The 18,147-nt window shown below is 52.8% G+C and overlaps 1 protein-coding gene across 3 annotated transcripts in view; it reads right to left on the reverse strand.

The window, feature by feature from the left end:
* Positions 1-778: 778 nt before the first annotated feature.
* Positions 779-18,147, reverse strand: part of RAB6B (RAB6B, member RAS oncogene family) — a 71,666-nt gene continuing 54,297 nt past the window's right edge. For all 3 annotated transcript variants that reach the window (XM_004036337.5, XM_063704210.1, XM_055382814.2), the window contains exons 4-8: positions 17,905-18,010; positions 16,131-16,242; positions 14,806-14,899; positions 11,117-11,183; positions 779-5,400 (exon numbers count right to left, since the gene is read on the reverse strand). In XM_004036337.5, coding sequence (XP_004036386.1) covers positions 5,336-5,400; positions 11,117-11,183; positions 14,806-14,899; positions 16,131-16,242; positions 17,905-18,010 — 444 coding nt within the window. In that variant the 3' untranslated portion in view covers positions 779-5,335. The remainder of the gene's footprint in view (positions 5,401-11,116; positions 11,184-14,805; positions 14,900-16,130; positions 16,243-17,904; positions 18,011-18,147) is intronic.

The raw sequence follows: 18,147 nt of genomic DNA on the forward strand, positions 1-18,147 counted from the left end.
CAGTCTGTTCTCAAACTCCTGGCCTCAATGTCTCTTCTAATCAAAGATGGCTTCCTTGAGGTGGCAGCAGATTGGAGGGTGTTCTGGAACCTTTATAAGCTTTAAAAGGAAAGGTAATTAGTGAAGTTGGACTTGAAGAAGAGTGAGATTCCCGGGCTAGGGCAATTTACCTAATCTTGGCCTTTGTTCCTCTTTGGATTGGTCCCAGAACTGTGCTAGCCTTCTGAGCATCTTTTAGTCTGGAGATAACTGAGACCTGGAGGGGCCACTCAGGGATGTTCCTAACTGGTGTGGGGTGGGGCTGGGGATGGAATATGGCAGCTAGATGTTGTCAAAGGTCATTATAGTTCACCTTAAGTTCTTGCCTTTAAATGGCTTTCTGAAAATCACCAGAAGCATGAGAGATCCAGTCCCTGTACCCTCTCCCTCCTTCCTAATCCCCTAGCTATGGCAAGCAGAGAGTGGGGATGAAGGAATATATCGTACCCCTGACTCTCAGTTCTGCCTGGAGGCTCCCTTCCCATCAGCCTTTCAGCAGAATGGACATTAGGGGAATGCCTGTGGATTTACTCTCATGAGTGTGTCCCATCTTTCCCCCTTCGGAGTTGGTGGACAGCCCAACTCCACCAGTAGGAGGAAGAAGCAAAGCAGCAAAGGGCTTTAGGTAGTGGACATACCACCCAGGCATGACAAGAGGGACTCTGTGGAGCACACACTTCAGGAACTGTTTTTGAACCCCCCCATTTATGACTGCACCACTTAAACACAGACAAGAAGCTTTGTTTTGAGAATTAGGACAGTTTATTGTTTGACCAACATGCTGAGTCTTTTCCACATTTTACACAGTTTAATGTGAAATCAACATGGCGGCTATGTCGTCTGAGCCCATAACAGATGGAATTGCCACCCTCTGTGCTCCTCACAGCCAATCACTTTAAAGGGATGGGTGAGGGGAAAGTGAGGGGAGAAGTGGACACACACCGCGAGATGCAGGCTGGCCTTCAATGCTATGGAGGCTTCCCACCTCCTGAAGGAACCATCTAAACCCCTGCTGCAAGGATTTCCTGATGAAACCACACACCGCTGGGAGTGCCAACCAGACAGGGGTCTGGAGTCCAAGGAGTTTGCACACTGAGATCCCAAGGTTTTGGAACACCTAAATAGTTCATGTCAAACAAAAATTCAAAAGGTGTCCTGATCTGTGTGGGTGCCCATGACAATCAGAGTAGACTTGGGGACTGGCCCTTGTGCAGTAGAGGAGCCCAAAATACCACCAATATTCTCACTCATATGCTGGGAAGAACCTAGTGTCCTAACCAAAGAGTAGAGATGGTCTGAGGAACACACCCACATACAGCAGTCCTTGCTGTGTAATAAATATGGAGTCACATTTGTTCACACACAGGGCAGCAATGGATGAAAAATGGAAACTTCACTGGTTCTGATCACTCCTAACTTGCTGGGTGATCCTAATAAGCAAGTCGCCCTTCTCCATCCTGGTTTTCCTGCCTGTAGACAGGAAAAGTTGTGAGAGCTCTGCTTCACATAGCTGTAACAAGGTGACAATGCCTTACATTCTTTGGGGAGAGGTAGTTCGGAAACGAGTGGGCACACAATCTGCTCGGTTGCTGCACACAGACATCCTTCTGTTCAGCTGCCCCTCAAGTGGCTCAGACACGCCTCACTGTCCTCGGCTACCTGGTCTCATCTCATCCTGACATCCTCACCTGCCTTCCATCTTGTGAAGGAATGAGGCTGCTCTACCTGCAGGATGCTGAAGCCAGGAGGGCCATCCCTTTATTGTCACAACTGGTATCCCAGGGCAGGGCCTCCCCGCACTGGCTAGCCACCAGGATGATGCAGACGTTGCACCTCAGATGTGTCTGCACTCTTAACTACCACCATTTCAATCCTTGTTTGTGTTGCCAGAGATACTGAAACTGGTCTGGCCATTGCTCCCCTCAGACCTGGGAACATGACTAAATGTTTAAGGATGACAACAAGAAGAGAGCAGCGATAGATAGCAAGGAGGCCTTTGACCAAGGGAAACTGCTGCCAACAGCTACCAAGCCAACTAGCGTTGGATCACACAACTGCAGCCATGGTGCTCATGATTCTGATGTCACACCTTCATGTTGATGTATGTATGATCACCCAGCAAGTTAGGAGTGATCAGAACCAATGTGTTTCCACTTGTAAATAGGCTGTTTGCTTTTTCCATCTTACACTCAACTTTCCTGATGCCTGCAGAACAGGAGCTTTGTTGATAGCTTCTAAGATTCACCCCCCTCACTCCCACCATCCCCAAAAGAGAAGGCCAAGAGGATCCTGCTAATCTGCCAGGTCACGTCTAGTCTTTGGGGAGAGGGACTGAATTGCTCAATTGAGAACATTTCCTCAAAGGAATCCTCCAATTTGCCCTCTGCTAACCCATCTGGATTCAGCAAAGATGCAATGCTCTTGCTGGGGTGCTGAGGCAATGCCATGACGTCTTCTTCAAGAGCACCTAACAGTTTATTATGGAACCTTAACTCTGTGCCAGTTCTACCTGCAAGCAAGGGGACAGGGATGGTGCCTGCTCAAGACAAAAATCCGGGAACCAACAACTTCTGAAAAAGAGGTCTGGCTGCCTTTCCACACCCCAGGAAGGGAGGGGTGGAAACCGCACCTGCCGAAGGGAGCGCCATGGAACCGCTGAGATGGGAGGACGGGAGGAAGCCACCCTCAGCCTCAGAGGCCAAGGGGCTGGGGAGAACCCAAACTCAAAGAGAGGATGTTGTGTGCATGCTAGGAAAGGCAGGACTCACTAAGGCCATGTCAAACCAAATGCTATCTTTTACTGCTCCTCTAGGCCAGGAATGGAAACACAGTCCACGGTGCCTTGGATGTGTGTGCCCCTGAGAAGGGAACTGAGTTTCTACTGTTTTATGGGATGTTTTTTTAAAAAAGCTAATCTTTAGTGCCAAGAAAATAAAAATCTACCATACGTTCATTCACTGAGACCCAGTGCAGATCCCTGTAAATGGGGCGGTCTCAGAGGCCACAGGTGATGGCCCCCGCTGCCAACCAGGCAGGACACTGTCATGTGGACTCCTGTAAATTCTCTCGAGGTAAGTAAGCACTCTTCCAACAAGCACCACTTGGGGGTGTGCCCATGGTGGGGGGACACTGGCCCACACAGGCATGCACACCCGTGCATATAAAGTACATAGAGAAATGGTGGAGATATTCCCGTGGGCTATGTTTGCCTGTAGTTTAACACAACTATGCATTATTTTATTGATGGCAAGACAATCACAAGTTATTTGACAATATTAAGTATTTCTTATTTCAACACGTTGCAGTACTTTTGAATTTCCAAAACTTATCACAATGCAAGTTCCAACTTGAGAGCAGGAGAAACAAGAATATACATTGAGCACATGTATCTCCGTGAGGATGTGTTTGTGGAAGGTGTATACACAAGTCTATCTCTATATATAATTATGTACACACATATAAAAACTAAACACATGACATCTGAAACATGTTCAAACATTGGTCCTTGCCTTCTGCAAGAGGTGCTCAGTGGGATCCTGCTTCCTCTCTTCTTCACCTGAAGATAAATTCCTTGCTAGAGATGAGCTCTGGCATACAGCCTCCTAGGCAGAGGGTGTGTGGCAGGCCCACTGCACAAATATCAGTCCTGCCAGATTCTGCTGCACTTACTGCCTGCCATTTCAGATTAATTTCTGAGAAGTTTCAAAATTCATTCCAACGACCTTGTGGAGTTCAGCCCACCATACCCCAGATGGTCATTCATCCCATCTATGACATGCCCAGCAGCAGCCTGGAGGGAGAGCCAATGACAGCAGGGAGGGTGGGGTTTACATTTTGGCCAGACTCACTGCCCATTGCACCTGGCTCTGTGCAGGCTCAGGGCAGTGAGTCTGAGTCTATTTGGAATGCTGGCCAAGTAGGTTATATCACTTAGTGGGAAGAGAGAGTTCTCTTCAGAGACTTTGCAGATTCTCAGGACTAAGCCATTCTCAGGAATGAATCAAAAATGGAAGAGATGGCTCTCTGGGGGCAAGTCCTAGTGCCCTGGGCAGCCTTCTGGAGACCCCACCTGAACCACATCCTCAGGTGACCACAGTGCAGCCACAATAGCCACAAAGATATGTCCACAAAGACTTCAACTGTGCCATGCCACTGGGGTGAAAACATAGCAACAAATCAGCTTTTCCAGAAAGCACTCAACAGTATTAGCAGCTGAGGCTCTAAGAACATGGATCTTTCAAGGTGGTGGTTCTGCAGACAACACCCCCCCCCCCCCGCCCCATCACAGAGGATCAACTCCAGGTGGTCCAGCTTCCCTGACATCCAGGAGGAAGGCTTCAGGATGGCACACTGCCCAACATCACACACTGAGTTTCTTAGACTTGGCCCAGGCATGTGTACTGACTGCTGGGTGGGCTGGTTAAAATATTTTCAGAACTACACATGGCACCCCAGTCTATAAACCACGCACCACGCAGCTGCAACTGCCAACAGCACCTCGTCCTTCTGATGGCCTCTTGCTCTGCCAGTCCCTGAGGGCACAGAGAACACAAGGTTGCCTGTACCCTCAACCCCCTTCAAGGCTTTTCAGGGAAGAAGGAGAGGTGGGAGCAGTTCCCCTGGGGGCTGCTGCCGGGCTGCCTAGAGCCCACAGACCTTGGTCTCAGCTCCACACGAGGTTGACGACCCACTCTGGCCATGGAAAGACAAGAGTCAGAGCTACCTTTTCAGAGGCTGATGTGTTCAACCAATGTTTGATTTAACTGGAGTAGGGCCTAGAGAGTGGGGCCAGATGGCCCCAGACTGAAGCCTAATTAATTTGCTCAGTTAATTGTTTTAATTTATTGGGCTGGGGATGGGAGGAAGGCAGAGGTGATGAACGGTTCAAAGAGAACACGAAGGAGGAGGTGTGTGGAAAAGGTTCTCTATAAGTTTACAAATATACAAAAACAAAAAGCACATCTTTCAAATAAAAATGACTACATTTTTATCTGGCAAAAAATTGTATACACATGATTTAAATTTTTTTTAAATTTTAACAGTTTTTGGCAATCTTAATAAAGTACAATATATTACAACCAAACCAAAAAATAGTTGTTTAAGTAACAGCTGTTTAGAGTGATGTGATCCCTGATGCCCAGCCTCCCTCCCCATCCCACCCTACTCCTAGAGACAGAGAGAAAAGAAAAATCCTCCCATCTTGATAACTCGGTTCCCTCCCCCCTTAGGAAGCTAGCCAATAGGAAGCAACACAACAAGCAAGGAGTGTCATGGGAAGCCACAGGTCGGCTCTGCATTAGCAGGAGCAGCCGCCCTCGCTGGCCGGGGGCTCCTGGGGTTTGTCCAGCTTGATGTCGATCACTGCAGGGGGACGGGCTAAGGAAGATGACTCTCCTGGACAAGCTGCCACCCCACTCAGCCCTGTGCACTGTACCCTTTGGCTACTGCTCTGTTTCTCTGCAAACACCTAGGGACTTGGCTCTTGCTTTGGCTGGGCTAGGAAGGATGCAATACCAACTCCACCTTGCCTCCTCTTCCCTTCACCCGTCCACTTCCCCCAGCGCCTGTCCACCCAAGCAAAGCCTGTCTTGCCTGGGCCGTGGGATCACCATCTATACCAAGGCTAGGGAGTCCCTTTCCCAGAAGCCTTCCCTTGACCAGCGCTCAAATGCCAGCTCCCAGCCCTGGCCTCAGCCCAGTTACCTGTCAGCCCCACTCAAAGTGCAATGGAGATGAAGAGCCTGCTGGGTTCACATCTCAAAGCACAGAGGTATGTGGGCCTTGCCTAATTGGCAGCACGAGCAAACCCTTCAAGCTTTAGTCAGAACACATCACTTAGATCCTGAGGATGGTTATTGTGAGAAGCCACATCCATGGGGCCTAAGCACAGCCCCCTCGCCAGCCCTTTCCACTGGTGCCCTCGGGGGCTGTGGGCTAAAGAAGCACTTACCAGAACCACCACAGGGACTGGTTCCAAATGCACAGCCAGGCTGGCCCTCTGCCTTCCTCATCGGGCTCAAAACCAACACTGTGAGATTTTAGCCTTGCATCAAACCAGACCTAATGATAGCTGAGGATCAGGCCCTTTGATACCTCACAGAATTGCTCCTCCTGGACAGGGATTGCCTTAAGACAGGGGTGTGTGGGGTGTGGTGGTATAAGAAACACTGTTTTGGAACTTCTTGCTGGCATCCTAAGGATGCTTTTGTGGCTCCTATTTGAGGACAACAGGAGAGGTTCTTTTGTTTTAAGTATTATGAAAAGCCATGCTTCTCCTGAAGTTCACATTTTCTTTCCTTGCCTTGGCTGTGAGGATGCTCAGAGCCAATTTTTTGGCCACTTCTAACAACCATGCAGCCATGGCATATATTTTGAGTATGACTTTATCTCTGGCTTTTCTTTGCTTTTCCTACCTTTATTTTCCCCATGTGTGTGTGTACACACATACACATACAACTTTATCTTGTGTGTAGGTATATGTATCTTATACCATGGCAGCCTATAAATGAGTAAATAGATAATAAGCCAGTGCCTTCCTTCCCACTGCCCACTGCAGCCCACCTTTTGTTCTCTCTACTCTAGTCAAGCAACCTGCTTCTCTACTGCCCATCATTTTTGGCAAACCCACTGCCAGGAATGCCCTGCTGTTTCTCTCTGCCAGCTGCAGTTCTATGGCCCATGCCGGCAGCGCAGTCCTGTTCTGTATTGCTGGCCTGGGCACAGGCCTCCTTGAGGTCTCCTGGTCTTCTCTGAGTGCCCCTCTGAGCCCAGCCAGCTCTCTCTCAGCATGGTGGCTTCCCAAAGCCAGCTCTGGTGACAATCATGTCACACTCTGCTACAGAAACAAAGTGTCCACAGATTTCTCACTCTGGCATTTAAGGCCTCCCCATTTAGGGTCACCCCAAGCACCTGTTGACGCTAGCTCATCCCCTTCCCTCGATCACACACCAAGGCTCCACCAACCAGATTTTCCCTGCTTTAAACACGTCCTATGCTTTCCTTCTTTCCTTTGTTCATGCTGTTCTTTCCTTCTAGAAGTGATGCTCCCTCCCCCACACCCAGCCTTCCTCTCCATCTCCACCTGTAAAAATGTCCTCATTCCTTGGGCCAGGGTGCACACATTAGTGGCCTCTCCTGCTGAGTGCTACCTCACTTCCACATTAGACCTCGTGCAGTGGGGAGTAAAAGAGCCACCTTCCAGCTGGGAAGCTGAGGTGCCCAGGTACAAACCCAAGGCTATCTTGACCCCAGCCTTCTACTTTCACTGACCTGGCTGTGCTAAGCCCCTTGTGGACGGGCTTCTCAAACTCAACACTACTGACATTTTGGGCCAGACAATTCCTTGTTATGAGGGCGTCCTGTGCACGGAGGATGTTCAGAAGCATCCCTGACCACTATCTATGAGATGCCAGTTAAACCCCATTCCCCCTCCCCCAATTTATGGTGAGCCAAAACGTCTGAAGACATTGCCAAATGTCCCCTGTGGGGAGGGGAGGGAAGGGCTATCAGTCCTGGTTGAGAACTAGTGGTCTAGCTTGAAGGTTGGCCACTGTTACAGCATTACGTTCTGCCCAGTATTGAAGTCACCTACAACCACTAAAAAAATCTCATGCGCAATTTGATCACAATACTTTTGTACACTGCACAGCAATAGTTCTCAAATGGATTGCATCAAAATTTTCTGGGATATTTGTTAAAAATACGTCTCACTGGGTCCTACCTTGGTAGATGTGGGGATGGGCCCCAGATGTGTGTTTTTAACAAGTTCTTTGGAGAGTCCCAATGCACAGACATCCCGGAAACCAATTCTACTGATACTTCTAGAACAGCACTGTCCAAAGAACTTTCTCCGATGATGGAAATATTCTATATCTGCACTGTCCAAGATGTCACCATTAGCAACATGGGCAACTGGGCACTTGCAAGGATGCTAATGCAAGTGAGGAAATGAACTTTTAATTCAACTGAATTTTAACTAATTTAAGTCGGAACAGCCACATGTGGCTGCAGAATTGGAGAGCACAGGCCCAGCTCTTCCGCTAGGAGCTTTCCCACAGGCTCTCATTTAATGACACCTCCTTCCTTGTTACGCCACATGCTGCTGAAACGCAGTGCTCAGGGGCTGCCTGCTGATTGAGAGGATAGGGAAGAATGACTGGACCCATGTCTAAATAATGCCAACTCACGGTTTCTCACAAGCCTCAAGAGGTTAGATATGTGCCTTTCCGGCAGGCATGGCCAGAGCACACCCGCCTCTTCCCTCTGGGTCAAGTGTGGCCCATCACGGGCCACATTCAGTGCCCAATGTCCCTTCTCCCTGGTTCCTGGAAGTGATGGGTGGGCCCAGACAGCCTGTTACAAACTTACCCCCTACTGCTGGATATGCTTCCCCAATCCCAGTGCCTCTGACTCTACTGCAGCACAATCCTGTCTGTATCTGGAATGTCAAAGCACACCACAGACCCATCAGAGAGTGCAACAGGGCTGTGGAATCCAGTCATTTGGATGTGGTTCCAGCTCTGAATTAAGGAGCTGGGAGGCCTTGAGCATGCTCTATCTGGTTTGCGGCGTCACTGTCCTCACCTGCTTAGAGCCACTTCATGAAGTGCCCACACTACTGCTGTTTCTTTGCGTAAGCCAGCCTTGTTCAGAAACAGTCTGGGGCCCATGTGATGGGCGCATACTGTATTTGGGTAGAAAGTGGGGGTTGGGGGGTTGTGTCTGTAGAACCAGTAAGGGGCTTATGGCTCTACCATTTGGTGGCCCCTTGGCTCCTACTTTGTTGAAAGAGCAGACCAGTGGAGGGTGCTGCTGGGCAGAAGTACTGGCCAGAGCGGCCCTGAGGGGTCCTCCTGTCTTGAACGTGAAGAAGAGGTGCAGCAGCCCCCCATCTAGACCTGCAAGCAGCAGATGGAAACCTCATGCCACACGTTCACCAAGTCCTGAGCTGAGCAAGTGAGGCCAGGTGTGAACAGTTTATACAGCGCCACAAAGCAGTGCTTCTGTGTGGCTGCTCTCAATGTGGAACACAATTATGAACATGACCCCAAAGCACACACCTTCAAAACACCTGGATTTGGACTGTGAGTAAGCAGAAATGCCAACACCCCACCCCGAAAGAAGCAGAATGACGGCTGCCTCTGCCTGGTCCCTCTGGGACCTCTGGTGGCCACTCTAGTGCCTGCCTCGTGAGAGGCCCAGCAAGCTGGCTCCTGGGCAGAAGTGAAAGGATGGGGGTACATCTACCCAGATGAGGGGACCCCTTAGCTAGAAAAAGGGACACAGGTCACAACACCCTGTGCAGTCTGTTTGCAACCTCCCATGTATCCTTTCTCCCAAGGGGCCCAAAGGTCAGTGGTAGCTGGATGAAACGCTAGGCATACCAGGACGATGACGAGCTCACTGTCACCCTGCACTCAGCCCAGTCTGACCTGACTGTGGGCCCAGCCTGGAGCCCTCAACAGCGCGACTCTGGGAGAATGTGAATGAAACGATCACCACTCACCCCGGCCAGTGTATCACACCTTGGTAGCTGGTGGGATGGAGAGCGGGCAGTGCAACCCTTCCCCTTGCTGGCAGGCACAGCGGAGATCGCCTGCACCTTGTCTGCCCCTCTCCCTTGTTCCTGCTCCTATGTTTGCCCTTCAGGTTGGCTTCTGTATGTTCCTGGAACCTCAAAGGAGTCCCATGTGACAGGTGATTCCACAGGGGCTCTCTCCTGAGCTCTGGAGCCTGTCTCTGCTACTGAGAGCCATGGGGTGCCCTAGTTTAAGTTTCTGAGCCTCAGTTTCCTCATCTGTGATTGGAGTCTCATAACTGACCAACCAGGAGATACTCCTCAAACCCCCTCCTCTCGGCCACTGCTTGTCCTCTGGTGACACACAGACCATAAGACTGCTGGGGCACCTGCTCCTTGGTGAGCCTTCCTGACCCCCCCGGGGGGGGGGGGGCTCGAGTCTGCTCTGAGAGCTCCTTGAGCAAGGCTGGAGAGGCCTAGCTTCCCTCCAGGCCTGTGTCAGGCTCCCCCTTGCTGCAGCCCTGAGACTCCTGGTGTCCTGCCCGCCCTGCCCCAGCAGCTCCATGAGGCCTCCAACATTAAGCTGTGTGCTTCTTTTGCTTTTGATTCTCATCAGCCCAAAGGTGCCCTTCCATCTTCCCAGGGCCCTTCTTTGATCTGTCAGGGATGTCTACCCTCAGAGGCCTGTAGGATCAGTGGGGGATGCTGGAGAGCTGCTGTGTAGGGACAGGTCCACTGTAAAGGATGCCAGCCAGGGATCTGCATGCTCGTTTTCTGGTGGCTTACTCAGACAGGGACATCTGACTAGATGCAGGGGAGGCCCAGGTGTGGGCAATGCCTTCCCCTGCTGAAACAGTTTTCATCTGATTCTCTCAAATGCCCTTAGAGGGACAGTGTCCCACATGGAATAGGGCTGGATATGGAGGAAGCAAGCCTGAGTGTGAATCCTAACTGTAACTTACATGCTGTGTGACACTGGGCAAACCAGACTACCTCTCTGAACCTCAGTTTCAGCATCTAGGTGTCTCTTCAGGTTGGGGCTGGTTTGTGGGTGATGCGCAATGGTCCCACAGATCAGTGGGGAGCCTCAGGGGCTGTTCAGGGCTGGGTAGAGAAGGTGGGCGGGACAAGGAGGGGGCATCTGTCTGAAGGGGGGGAGCTGTCTTGAGTAGACTGAACCACGCTGAGATCATATCCCCAGTGACAGAGACTTCCCTGCGGTGGAGACTCTGCCTGTGTTCATGAAACCCATAACCATGCTCGCTGGAAAGAAGGGCAAAGTCACTGTTTCTCACTCCCCACCCCACAGCATCACTCTGTGCACACCCCTTTGGTATCTTCCTGCTATTCTGGAAGAAGAAGTAGATGGTTAGAGCCAGACGGGGGCTCTAAACCATAGGGTTCAGCTGCATCCCGCCTAGAGGAGGCCCCGTGCCATTCGCGGCAGACCAGGGAAGGCTGGGCGGGGACTGGGCGAGTGTCTGTCCACTGCACTAACATATTCAGTGAATAAATGGCTTCTATACATCTTTTCACTCACTTGTCAAAGGAAAAGGATACTTCCTTCTTTGCTTTTCTCCTGGACATTCTCCATTCCGGGTAGAGCCGACGCCACACGTCGAAAAAGCTGGAAAGATGAAGAAATGCAGTGTGAACCCCAACCCTGGCCCTCCCCTCTGCTCCTCACTGTGCCTGCACCCTCACCCCTCTTCCCCTCCCAACCTGCAGCTTTACTCTCCCATCTGCCCAGCGGACGGTGCCCTCAAAGGCAGGGGCTGTGCCTATGTTCTCTCTCCCCGACCTCTCACAGCATTGGGTCTGGGCAGGCCTCAGTAGCTTGTGGAAGGAAGGAACAAAGCTGTGGCCTCTCACCCAAGCAGACTGGCCATAAGGTCACTGGGATGAGCTTAGGTCATGGCAGTGACTGCAAGGGACTTCCTCTGGTGCAGAAACGGTTTGGGCCTCTGGGTGACAGGCCTTAAGGTGGGCTTCTGCAAACAGCCCTCATGGGGACCAGGCATGGGGAACTGACTTGCCCTTGAGATGAATGACTCTGCTTGGGGAGCCCTGCAGGTCCGGTGCCAAGGCAGCGAATAGCAGGGCCAGGGCCGCATGGGCACAGTGGCAAGGCTTCTCTGAGAGCGCGAGGGATGCAGGAGTGTGAACGCAATTTTGTGGGCTTGTTTGGATGTGTAGGAGTGTGAGTTGTTTATTGTGTGTAGGAGTGTGTGTACAGTGTATGTGTTTTATCTGTAGGACTGTGTGGAGAATGTGTGTGTTGTGAGTGGTGCGTGTGGGTAGGTGCATGTATGTTTGTGTAAGCATATGGGGGAACGTCTGAGTGTGGTGTGTGTGAATGTGTGGCATCTTTATGTGTGTGTTTGTGTAAGTGTGGGGGGAATGTGTGCATAGTGTGTGTCCTTGGTAAGGTGTGTGTCTGCGTACATGTGGGTTTTCTGTGTGTGTGTGTGTGTGTGTGTGTGTTTGGGCAAGTGTGGGTAGCAGGGGACAGGTGGCAAGTGACAGATGGGGTGCTGGCAGAGATGGAATCTTGAAGGTGACAGGTACAAGGCAGAAGTATGAGGCACAGAAGACTCTGAACTGCTAGGCTCTGAATGCCGGTCCCCCTGCAAATTCCTATGTTGAAACAGAGTCTCCAATGTGACAGTATAAAGAGGTGGGGCTTTAGGAGGTGCTTAGTCAGGAGGGTAGAGTCCTCATGAACGGGATGAGTGCCCTTATGAATGAGGCCCGAGGGAGACTGTCTGCCCCTTCCACCTTGTGAGGATGCAGCAGGAAGGTGCCATCTAGGAGGAAATGGGCCCTCACCAGACACTGAATATGCCTGCACCTTGACCATGGAGTTCCCAGCCTCCAAAGCTGTGAGCAATACATTTCTGTTGTTTATATGCTACCCTGCCTATAGTGATTTGTTACGGTAGCCTGAAAGGACTAATCCAGGAGCATTCCCGCTGTCCTCACAAATATGAATTGCAGGAACTGGGTGGGCTCTGGGCTCATACCCTCCACTGCATGAGCTCTCTGAAGACAGGGTGAGTCTTATTCATGGCCTCACCCCAGAGCCCAGCCCCAGCTGAGCACCCGGGCTGGGTGACAGGGCTAAAGGCCATGAGGGCCCAAGGGGGGAAGCTGCTGGTGGGTCCAGCATGGTGTGAGACCCTTGTGGGCAGGCTGCAGAGGAGGCTCTGCAGTGGGGTAGCCATTAGTAGGCAAGGGTAAAAGGGCCCAGGCCATTCTTCCTGAGCTTTCCTTCATGGCATTGGCCCTGGGCGGCTCTGATCTTCCTGTCTGGCTCTCAAAACAGTCACAGCCTCTACTAGTGGCCAAAATGCCACTAGGGATTTTGAAGGGTGTTCTAGGATCAGGTATGGGTTTCTAGGGTCAGGTATGGGTTTCTAGGGTCAGGTATGGGTTTCTAGGATCAGCTATGGGTTTCTAGGGTCAGGTATGGGTTTCTAGGGTCAGGTATGGGTTTCTAGGATCAGCTATGGGTTTCTAGGGTCAGGTATGGGTTTCTGTGAGTCGATATGCTCACATTTAGATCCAGGAGTCTGCACTGCATGGACACTCCTCTGAGCCACACAGGGTTCGAAACTGACCACATTTAACTCCTGCTAAACCACTGCATGGGTTCCAGAGCACTCTGGGGGTAGGGGCATCAGTGCCTCCTTGACCCTGACTGCTGAGGCAGATGCTACCTGCCCTATGGACCTCCTGGTGCTGCCCTCCCTCTGCTTCCCTGCTTCCCATGACTTTAGGGCTCCCAAAGAGTAGCAGCCCAGTCTCTCCTGCATGCCCCCAGGGAGCAGGAAGGACCATGACAGCTTCAGCCCCACACCAAGGGAGGCTGGGAACAGATGGGAGTGAGTGAAGCCCTGATGAGGACACTCTAGTTAGGGTGGGGCACTGAGTCCTGGAGCTTTGGGGCCCCCAGTGTCACACAGTGTCCCTTCCACCCTTCTTGTCTCTTCTTGTCGCTCTGCCAGCCCACCTTCCCCACTGCCACCAGCACTGTCCACACAGGGCAAACCATCACTGCATCCAGAAGGCCAGTGCTGTATACACAGCTTGCCAAGGGTTCCCAGCAATGCTGGGGTGGCAGGGCAGAAGCGACCGCCAGGCCAACCACACTCCTCACCCAGAGTCCCCTCCCCACACCTCGGGCACCCTGCAGCCACACCTTTGCTGCTCCCCTGCTTGGCATGCCCTCCCTCCTCACCACCTCTCCAAGTCCTTCTCATCCCCAACGGCAGGAGTTCTTAACCTTTCCGTGAGCCAAGGACCCCTCCGGCAATCTGGTTAAGCCTATGGACTCCTTTGAAGTATGTGAAATCAATTACATAGGATGATAAAGGGGACTACTGAGTACTGAAATAAAACTTCATCGACATTTGTGCTTCCTTATGAAACACATTGAACAGCGAGAACTAGCAAGAGATCTAACAACTAGTGTGACACTGAAACACTGATAGATGTGAAGTTCAAGATACCTGCAACACTATGAGGTGATGGGAAGGCATCTGTGATTTCTATTGGTGGTAAAGCCATAGGCACTGCTAATGTGACTGAGTGTCATTGCCTACATTCATCATTGAAGGACAAATCAGACGTCCTTCAGTGCTATGGATGGGTCAGTGGTTAGTGAAGATAAAGGTGCAATGTTTTCCAGCCCTGTCTGCTGACCTGCTAAATTCCACCCATGGACTACTCAGGGGCCCTCATGCTGCAAGGCTCAGCCCTAACTCCACTGCCTCGCCCTCCTGTGAGTTCCAACCACATCATGGTAGGCTCTTTCCCCCAGGCCTGAGTTGCCCTCCACAGCCCTGAGCACTTGCTAAGCACAAGGCATGAACCCCAAATGCTGATCAGATTGAATTTTCCTGCACCCATCACCCAAAGTGGGGTGAGGGGCTAGGGAACCACTGCTTCCCTCAGCCTCCTGGAAGCTGGTGGCCGGACACTCTTAGGGCCTGCTACGTGGGCTGTGACTGGCAACTACTATGGTGGCTGGTGACTTATGTTCTCCAGACGCCGTGCCCGGAGTGGTCCCTCCCTCTCTTGGGCTTTACCAGCTCCGGAAATTAGCTCTCCCCTCCCTGGGCGCATCTATGGGTGTTCTGGTTGGCTGCCCCAATCCCATCACCAGCCCTTCAGGGCAAGGCAGCTCTGAGCCTGCAGCTGACCACAGGGCTATACCGTGCCGGGCCCCGTGCCAGGTGTGTCCTCACCTGCTTCACGTTGTAGCCAGTCTTCGCACTGGTCTCAATGAACATGACGCTCAGTTCTTTGGCGCGCTGCTCCCCCTCCTCGATGGTTATCTGCCTAGAGATGAGGGGAAGGGGGGAAATCAGCTCAGCAGAGAAGCAGCCCCTGGCAGATATGAGGAGGGACCCACCCAGCAGGGCAGAGGGAGCCCACTGGGCCCTTGGTCAGTCCTGAAGACAGGCTCTGATCCCAAGGGTCCCTCCCGGGCACCAACCACAGTCTCGCTAGCACAAAGCAGGCACCAGGGAACAGCAGGACACTACCCGCTTCCCCCACTCCTTCCTTTGTGTCTTCTCAGCTTCAAAGCAGGCCCTGGGGTAGGGCTGCCCCATACCTGCCTTTCCCAGTAGTCACTACTGCAGAGCCTGTGCTTATGAAGAGGTTCAAGCCAGGCAGTGCCACTCTGGGTGGTATTATCAGTCGCATTTTCCCTGTGAGAACACTAATGCTAAAAGTGTCTCCCCCAGGGCCACAAAGCTACTTAGCAGAGAGGGCTCCATGATGGGGCAGGCAGAAGTAGGTGAGGGTATGAAGGGCCTGGGTACCTTCTGTACTGGGATTTGAGCCCAGTTTTCCTTACTTTAAGGACAGAACTCTAGTAAAGCAGGCTCTAATTCAGATGATTCCTCAGGTGGTCAAGGGACGCTGCAGGAAGCCCGCACTGCTTGCTGGAGTCCATGGCCTGTCACTTTATCTGCCCAAGTCAGGGTCATGTAAAATGAGTGGACAATGTACACACATGGCACCTCAGTTCTCCCTGTGCATGGAGGAGCCTCTTCAGAGAAAGCTTCATGCCAGACGCAGCCACAAACCAGGCTAAGCAGGCTATAGCCATAGGTCTGTGGTCTGAATGCTCCGCATGCTCACACCCAGGGCCCAGGGCATTCACAGCCCCACGCACACTGGTGCAGACACTTCACAGGCACAGACAGTTCACAGTGCACACGCTGGGGCCTAGAGGACTGCTGTGTCTGGGGCAGGGCTGTGGCCATGGCAGGGCCTTAGACCATGCACTGCTGGGTCAAGCCAGGTGCACAGGGCTCTGTGTAGACAGCACACGGAGGAGTGCCCCGCCCCTGCCTGGTGGTGGAAGACATGGCTTCACAGATGAGATACCCATGGATGAGAGTCTACCAGGTGTCCTCAAAGTTCCTAGTGTCTCAAGGGACCTTTTCCGGATGCATGGTCAGAAGCACAGACACCACCCATGCATCCCAGAGCTCCCTGTCCAGGAGCGTTACAGAGGAGTGGAGGGTGGCACCCTGCACCTGTGTGCCCTTGCACCTACCTCTTATCAGCCAGGTCCGTCTTGTTGCCCACCAGCATGATGATAACATCACTGCCCCTTTCTGTCCTGACGTCGTCGATCCACTTAGAGGTCTGTTGGAAGGAGTTGAGATCTGGAGGCAGAAAGTGAGGATAAACTGAAAGCCAGGGCCAGCCACCAGTGGGAGATGGGAAGGGGAGGTGTGAGCCAGGAGCAGGAGGGAGGGTGAGCATGTGCCCTCAGATACCCAGGGAGGGGTGTGAGCTCAGTCAACACAGATCAGCTGGGTAGGGCCTTTCAGAGGGAACCGGGCCCTGCCCTGTGGCCCTGGGGAGCCACTTGCACTGTTCAGTCACCCTTTGTGGGAGAGGAATCACCCCATCTGGAAGATCACAGTGTCATGATTTGCCACATGGAATAGTGGCTTTAGGGGCCCACCTGAGAGACCTGACTCTGGGGATTCAGAGTGGAGAGTGAGAACTGGGTCACACGTGTGTGTGCATACACACACACACATGCGCGCGCGACTTGGCAAGTTTGGAAACAGTGAGGGGTGGGCAGAGGAGGACACAGCAGCCTCTAGGGAAGGAAGGGCCCTAATGAGTGGTGTCCCCACCATGGGAGCTCAGGAGAGTTTGGGGAAGGCCAGAGGGGTTTCTGAAGAGAACCCTCAGGCTCTGCAGATGAGAGGAGGGGAAAGGTGGCCCCGGGACTAGTCAGGACAGCCAGGTGCACTCAAAAATCCAGGAGAGACAAGGCCACTTGTGGGCAGCCTGACCCCCCTCAGCTGCCATGATAGGCCTTGCAGGGCAGAGCAGCTATAAGGCAATACCCACCACTCGGCAGCCTGCACACCCAAGGGGAGGGGAGGTAGCTGTCCTCAGAAGCCTCAGTTTCACACAGCCTGGTATCCCTTCTGATGCGCATCAGGCCATGTGAACCCAGGCCCTTGTGGGCCCAGCTCCTACCTGCACTCAGGTGTGGAGGGGGCCTGTGGTCAGAAGAGAGGTGGATAGAAGGGGTGGGCAGAGCCAGGGCAGCAGGCTGGGTGGCGGGGGCATGCACCAGCACGGGGACATGCATGCTTCCTTGTGTGATTTTTAAGGCTGTGGACAGCACCTAGGGCATTCGCCCACTTCAGGGTAACCACAGCCCTGAGGGCTTATCAGGTGTGTTCCATTACAAGAGCCTTGCAGGTCTGGCCTCTGCCTCGGCCCCCCACCCCCACCTCTGGCCCTGTGCGCCCTTGAGGCTGTGCAGTCCTGTTAAGAACACCTGCCCTGGCCTGAAGAGCCACAGTACTGGAGAAGGATTACCAGCCTATTGCGCTTCCAGACCCCCTTGCCTACCTTCCCAGGGAGTCCTGCACCCACAGCTGCTGGGTCGGGGTTGGCCTAGGGACCAGCATCTTCTCCCATGGTGACACACATATAGAAGTAGCTCCTTAGGGAGCTTTCTGACAGCCAGGGAGAGGGAGGGTGCAGAGAGGCTGGAGCAGGGCCAACCTTGTGAGCATCTGCTCACACCACATGCTGGCCTCCCCTCCGAGCAGGACCAACCTGGCCCTATAAACCCCTGTCGGTTGCAGGAGGGTGGGGAGCAGTGGAAAACATGTTGGTGTTCAAAGGCAACTCACCACTGCTCCCTGCCTTTCTGCAGTCAGGGAGCAATCGCACACACATGTGTGTGCACACACATGCATACACATACACAAACACACAGGCCTGGCCAGGGTCACACCTGGGCCCTGGACCCCCTATGAGCCACCCTCCCTTAGGAGCAGACCCTCACTCACTTGTGATGTCATACACCACCACAGCCACTGTGGAGTCCCGGATGTAGCTGGGGATCAGGCTGCGGAACCTCTCCTGACCAGCTGTGTCCCAGAGCTGCAGTCGCACCTGTCTCAGGGAGGGCAGGACCATGGGCAGAGGGGTCAGTGGGGCAGTGAGGTCCTCCTGGTCTGGGGGACTGGGAGAGCTGGGCTCTGCAATGCTGGCATCACCAGCTCCAGCTCCCAGTGTCGGCAGGTGCTCTC

This window comes from Gorilla gorilla, chromosome 2, assembly GCF_029281585.2.
Source record: "Gorilla gorilla gorilla isolate KB3781 chromosome 2, NHGRI_mGorGor1-v2.1_pri, whole genome shotgun sequence".
Taxonomy (NCBI): domain Eukaryota; kingdom Metazoa; phylum Chordata; class Mammalia; order Primates; family Hominidae; genus Gorilla; species Gorilla gorilla.